Source organism: Lipotes vexillifer, unplaced genomic scaffold, assembly GCF_000442215.2.
Source record: "Lipotes vexillifer unplaced genomic scaffold, Lipotes_vexillifer_v1.1 scaffold1106, whole genome shotgun sequence".
In the NCBI taxonomy this organism is placed as follows: Eukaryota; Metazoa; Chordata; class Mammalia; order Artiodactyla; family Lipotidae; genus Lipotes; species Lipotes vexillifer.
In genome coordinates this window covers 748598-755782 of record NW_006776601.1, presented here as the reverse complement: position 1 = coordinate 755782, position 7185 = coordinate 748598, and the positions used below count along the sequence as shown (strand labels likewise).

Below are 7185 nucleotides of genomic sequence, written 5' to 3'. Positions count from 1 at the left end.
GAGTGATTCTCCAGTCATTCACACATTCATTCAACATTTATTGAGCACATGTTATCTCCCAGATGCTATGCTAGGCACAGGATATATGAAGATGAATAAACTACAAGGAAAAGAAATGAACTGTTACCTTTACTATGTTTCATAGTACACACAAGAATTTTCCATACAGAATTTAATTTTATCCTTATAACTTCTCTAGGACATAGGAAAATAAAGTGTTATTTGCATCCTCCATTTTACATATGTTAACAAATTTGCCTGAGGTTGCAAGTCTAGGAAAAAGTGAGATCAACACTGAACAGTATACTTAAAGTCATTTTATTTTAACCTGCTCTAACTATGCATTAAGAAATATACATGGAGGGCTTCCCTGGTGGCGCAGTGCCTGAGAGTCCGCCTGCCGATGCAGGAGACGCTGGTTCGTGCCCCGTTTCGGGAGGATCCCACATGCCGTGGAGCGGCTGGGCCCGTGAGCCATGGCCGCTGGGCCTGCGCGTCCGGAGCCTGTGCTCCGCAAATGGGAGAGGCCACGACAGTGAGAGGCCCGCATAACGCAAGAAAAAAAAAAAGAAATATACATGGAGAGCTTGGATGGGCTTTTGAACTGAAGTTGTAACTATATTGAAGGCTAGGTGGAAACAGATGTGAGGGATAATTGAGGGAAATTTGCTGAATGTAAAACCAATTGGTTGTGAAAGGTAATGGAGGTCTTTAAATATCAGGGTTAGAAAAGAACTTAAAGGTTAAAAAGTTTTATCATGAACTTGGATAATAGTGAGGTCATTAGCAGATAAGAAAGTCAGAATTTAGAAAGACTGATAATGAGAAGTTTGGGAATGAATTGAGAATGAATGCTTGGAATGTGAGGTGCTTATATGCCAGCCTGCAGAAGTTTAGCCAGCAATTTAAGGTCTGGACTCTGAAAAAAATAGGGATGGAAGATACAGCTCTGGAAATCATTTACGTAAATGCATTAGTGAAAGTTGTAGCAGTGAATGAAATCATCAAAGAAGACAGTATAAAAAAAGCGGAGAAATAGACTGGTCTTAGGACAAAAATTGGGGGGGAGGGGTGCATATGTCTATATTTATGTAGTGGAGAAAAAAGAAACTCCAGCAAAGGAGATTGAGAAGTCATCAGAGAGCTAGGAAAAGGATCAGAGTAGCAGAACTTCATGAAATGAAAACGACAGCAGAGTATCAAAACAAAGGATAGAAGACCACCAAAACGATGGTCAAGAGGTAGTCAGAGCAGAAAGGTCAAAGAGTTTGGGTACAAGAAAATACCCTAGATCTGGCACCTAGATATTAGTGATCTTTGAGAAAGCAAATCTTAGGAGCACGGTGGAGGTAAGACTAAATTTCAAGGGCGCAAGAAGAGGCAGTGGCATAGATCAGGGGTTGACAGACTACAGCCCCAGGCCATATCTACCCTGCCCTCCCCCCAATCTGATATTGTACAGCTTGCAAGCTAAGAATGGTTTTTACATTTTCAAATCGTTGAAAGAAATCAGAGAAGGGCTTCCCTGGTGGCGCAGTGGTTGAGAGTCCGCCTGCCGATGCAGGGGATACGGGTTCGTGCCCCGGTCTGGGAGGATCCCACGTGCTGTAGAGCGGCTGGGCCCGTGAGCCATGGCCGTTGAGCCTGCTCGTCCGGAGCCTGTGCTCCACAATGGGAGAGGCCACAACAGTGAGAGGCCCACATACGCCACGGGGAGGCTCTCATGATGGTAGCAGTGTGTGTGTAATTCTATTATATGCTCTTTGAGAGCAGTTGCTGCCATATGAGAAGCACAGTGGCACCCATTGTTCTGTTGTCGGAAGCAGATTTCTGACTCCAACGTCTTCATTTTCTTCTACTTCCTGGTCTCCTTTAGAAGACCAAGGAACAACTGGAGAGATGAGGTTTTTGGCTCACGTATAATAGGTCCTGAGAGCGCCTCCAGCCCTGCCCCAGCTATACCAAATGAACTTGGCACTGTTTTGTACAGTAAGACACCATGCCATTGCAGAGTGAGCACTGCCTGCACCACTGTCTCTAACTGATCCAGGAGAGCCAATCAAGCCCACCCCTCTGGCTTGTCTGCTTCCAGGGTGCTGAATTGAAACCCCTCCCTAAAGGAAGGCGACAACTGTATTCTTGTTGGATCTTTAAAACAGGAAGCTAGGAAGCTTCCCAGAGGCTCTGAATCTGCACTTCAAGGGCAAAAAAAAAAAAAAAAAAGAAATCAGAGAAGAATATTTCATGATATGTGGAAAGTATATGAAATTCACATTTTCAATGGCCATAAACAAAGGTTCGGGGAACACAACCACACCCATTTGCTTACATACTGCCCAGAGGGGCTTGTGCACAGTAGGGCAGAGTCGAGTAGTTGCACCGGAGGCCTAAAATATTTACTGTCTCTTTAAAAAAAGGTTTGCCAACCCCTGAGACAGTATTCTTTGGGGAAATTTTGGTAAAAAGATGAGAGACAGGAAAGTAGTTCGAGAGCAAAACTGGGTGTTTGAGAGTGTTTTTATTGTTATATTTTATTTAATAGGGGAGACATGAGTAGATTTGTAAGCCAAGAAGTAGTTAATGAAGGAGAAAGTTTTGAAAACATAAAATCAATCATTTATGGCCTGCTCATTCTCTTCCATATTTCTTACTCTTTCTCTCTTCATCTGGTTTCTCTTTCTCAAGCTCTTTTTAAAGATTTCTGAAGGCCATTCCAGTCTTGTTTGAAAATAACGACTTAACTCCTAGACATGCCTTAGTTTAGAAGGAAAAAATAAATGTGTATACTCCCCTGAGCTCATGTTTAGTCACTCAAAAATGTTATTTCGCAATTGAATTTTTAGCTTGATAGTGACTACTTACCCTGTTTTTGCAAAATTTTAGTATGTCTTCTTTTCTTAAATGGTACATCTGAAAATTAATTTCTACTTAAATGAATACATGCTACATCTACATTTATGAGGAGGGGAATTTCTTGAGAAATGAAAAGCAAGAGTTTAAAAAGCAACAGGAGTCATAGCAATAGGAAAGATAAAATGATCTGTCTCTGCCCTCTGTAAAAGCTGTTTTACATGATAATGACTAGTTTAATATTATGTCCTAGTGGAAACTCTTTATGTGTTCATGAGGATCTCAAAAATATTTGAAAAGTGACTTTGACATGATTTTAGTAATGTGTAAGGTGTGGCTAGGAAACATGTGGCTTGAGTAACTGGAGTCTACATATTGGCATGCTCCTGACCTTGCTAAGCATATTCCCAGATCTTTCCAGACCCTGTCAGAACTTAACTACGGGACTTTCCTGGCAGTCCAGTGGTTAGGACTCCGTATTTCCAATGCAGAACTTAACTACACTGAGCCGAATCTCAAGTCCTAGTTTTCAGATAGTTGCTAGGTAGGTATGATTGCTCATGTGCCAATGTACCCAGATGTAGAAAAGAGTAGAGAGAGATGCAAGAGGCTTATCTATGTATAAAGTTCTCAAACTGGGCTGAGAGAGCCATTTTTAGTGGGAACCATCTTTAGTTACCTGACACTATTTCCTTATAAAAATGTCCTTGCACAGAGAAAATCTGTTTCTTTTTTCATCTTTAAGAGTACTTGTTTCCTAGACCTTAGCAATTGACTTACTTTTCCTTTTCCTACCAAAAGTGATTACACCTGTTGTATTTTGTTGGCTTACTTTTATTATGCTACATAGACAACACAACTTATCAGGAAAGTCCATAGGAACCTCTTCCCCACCACAGCCCATTAATCTGAATGAATGGAAGTCTGTTTAACTGGGTTTGTTTTGGACTCATATCCTAAGGATCTTTGTTACTTCAAACACCATCACATGTATTTTTAATATACTTTTTTCATACTAAATCTTTGAAATTCAGTATATAATTTACACTTACAGAATATCTCAAATCAGACAAGCCATATATCAACTGCTCAATAGCCACATGTGGCTAGTGGCTACCATATTGGACAGCATAGCGCTAGGACCTCATGAAAAACTTATTCCTATAGCACAGATTTCAGGTCCCATTTTATATGGTAAGATCCTAGGGCTTAAGTTGTAATTACAAACTACTTTGATAAGAGAAATAAGTACTTTTTTTTCAAGGTGCTGGTTTTATGATCTGGGTTAATTTAAAATCATTGTGCACACTACAATCAGAATGATTTCAAAGCTTGAGATTTAACTACAAGTTTTTCTCTTTTTGGCATTAGAGATGTGCTTTAAAAGCATTGAGATTGGTTTTCTTTAGTAGTTTGTAAATCTGGCTCTAGTGACAGTATCCAAAAGTACATTTTTATAAATATGTAAGCAGAATCATTTGACTACAACATTAGGATAAGCATAGAGCCAATCAGTAAGACACTTGAGATGTGGTATTAGCTTGGATGTGCAAATTTTGATCTATTATTTGTAACTAATTCTGTTACAGCCCCCAGCCATGTTGGTTTATTAATCATCTCTTCAGTGCAGGTGCCCTAAGTCATAGGTGATTTTCACTTTCTGTGTATAGAGGAAGTAAAGGAATGGGGAGCAAAGCCACTCCATTCCCAGGCACAGTGAACTAGACCCACTTCATCAGTGTATAACCTCCTCAGACCCAGAAGTTCTGCCTTAAAAACAGACCAAGTATGCAGGCAGCCACTTTCTAGCTGTGGTGTTTCTGCCATAATCAAAGATTATAACTGTACTGTAGGAACCTGTGAAATGCTCCAAAAAGCATTTTGAAATTGCTGGCCACTGCATTTAATCCATCCTTCAAGGACATTTGCTAAGTATCTGTGTGGATTAAGATAGAAGAACTGTGCCCATAATTTTTTGTGAATATGATTTTATGTGAAAGTCTAGTTTACTACCATTGGAAATTCAAGAGGATAAATAAACAACCGTAAAGTAGTGGTATAAAAAGTATTGTTTTATGTAAGGATCTGCATTTTATATGAAGAAATTAAAAGCTTCTAACAACTTGAATATGAAATGTGGATTTTTTTTTTCCATTCAGCCTACCTAGTCTTCGCCCAATGTTGGATGTTAATTATTTGCCACTGACAGACATGAGGATAGCACGGACGTTTTGTTTTACCAATGAAGGACAGGCATTATACCTTGTCTCTCCTACTGAAATTCAGCGGTTAACATACAGCCAAGAGATGTGTGATAATCTACAGGTAGGTCAGGCACATTTATGAATAAACATCAGACACAGTTGTAAAAAGAGAAAAAATTAGAAAGATGTCTAAAAGCTAAAATATTATTGAGCCAGACAATAAATATGCCTGCCCTAGAACATGTTTTGAATATATGTTCATCATTGTGATGCTACCAAGTTCTAGTGTGGTTCCAGATATACACAGAAAAAAATAACAAAAAACGGGATGTGTGAAGAATGTGGAGATCATATATATCAATGGTTGTTTTGTGTGTTTTATTGTTCTTTTTGCCTATGCAGAATCCTCTGAAAGATTATGAAAATCTTCCTCCAGGGTGGGGAATATGTATGTACACACAAAAATTTTGCATACAATTCAGGGAGTTAATGAACTTTTTAAAAGAAATCTTAATTGTGATTAAGAGCCATACAAAATAAATACATATCCTGTAGGTTGGAATTGGGCATTTGTCTTTGATCATAGCGGTAAGCAGAACCTAGAAACAAAATAAATATAAAAGCCTATCTAACCTTGGATAAGTAAATGTGGTCACAAAATGTTAAAAGGCATCTTAGGGATTTAATTGGTTTCTCCTCCTTATTTTAGAAATAAGAAAACTAAAACTCATTCATTATAATACAGAGGTTCAGAGTATAAGTTCTGAACTATTTAAGTTGCATTTTCCTCACTTATATAACTTTGGCCATTTTACTTAATCTACTACCTTGAAGCACTGCTGTGAGAATTAAGAAAGAATTCATATAAAGCACTGAGCACAGTGCCTGGAACATAATAAGCTTTAAAAATAAATAATAATAAATGTTATTCAACAAATACTTAAGAGTTTTTTATATGCCTGGTACTTGGCTGTGCTCTAGGAACACAATCATAAACAAGATACAAGTCCCTACCTGCTAGTGTGGAGGGAGAGATAAGTAAACAGACAACCACAATACTCTGGAAAATGCTGTTATATGGCTGTGCCGGTGCTGGGGAGACATGTGAGAGGGGCACCTGGGTTGATGGAACAAAAGGGAAGGGGTAGTTAGAAAAAGGTTGTGAAGGATGAATAGGAGTTATCCATAGGAATGGTTGGCTGGAGATGGAAAAGGTAATAATATTCTTGACAGAGCAGAGGTATGCGACAGCCCTAAGGTTCAGGCAACTTCCAACAAAGTGCTGAGTTGGGAAGTGGAGAGAGTGAAGGGTTGATGCTGGAGAGTTAGTCAAGAACAGAGCTTGGAACACCTTGTAAGCTCCTTAAGGAATCTGGCATTTATCCCCAGGGCAATAGCAAGTCATTGAAAAGGTTTAACAAATTTGTTTATTAAAGCTAATATTCTGGTTACAGTATGGCAATTAGTTTTGTGGAATTAAGAATAAAAGTAGGGAGAAAAATTTGGAGGCTTTTTAAAATAATTAAGGCCAAAAATAATAGTGGTTTGAAATAAGGCAGCCAACAGTGAGGAGAGAGAAAAGTTAGCAGATTCAATGGCTATAAAGTGTAATCAGTCAGATTGGAGGGTTATTAGATGTAGGAGTGAAGGAAAGGAATTAATAATTATTCCTGTATTTCTGGGCTGGGGAACTAAGTAGATGGTGCAGCCATTTCCAAAGAGAAGGGATTCGGAGGAAGAACACAGGTCTGGGGAGTAGAGGTGAAAGGGGATGATGATGACAGTCATGCTGCAAGTTCACAGACAAACTGATACTAGGTCAAAGGTCTGACTTTGGGTTGAAGTTCCTTCCTCCAAACCAATGGTTCTCAAATTTTGGTCTGCTTTAGAAAGACCAAAGCAAATTAAAACTTTTTAGGGCAAGTTAAAAGTTAGGAAAAGTTAGAGCAAGTTAAAAATACAGATAACCAGGGCTTCCCTGGTGGCGCAGTGGTTGAGAGCCCGCCTGCCGATGCAGGGGACACGGGTTCGTGCCCCGGTCCGGGAAGATCCCACATGCCGCGGAGTGGCTGGGCCCGTGAGCCATGGCCGCCGAGCCTGCGCGTCCGGAGCCTGTGCTCTGCAACTGGAG

At 39.6% G+C, this 7185-nt stretch overlaps 1 protein-coding gene across 1 annotated transcript in view; it reads left to right on the top strand.

Moving 5' to 3' along the window:
* STXBP5L (syntaxin binding protein 5L) overlaps positions 1-7185 on the top strand; it is a 401935-nt gene that overhangs the window by 391685 nt on the left and 3065 nt on the right. Inside the window, exon 24 of the mRNA XM_007450522.1 lies at positions 5010-5179. Within this exon, the coding sequence (XP_007450584.1) occupies positions 5010-5179 (170 nt within the window). The remainder of the gene's footprint in view (positions 1-5009; positions 5180-7185) is intronic.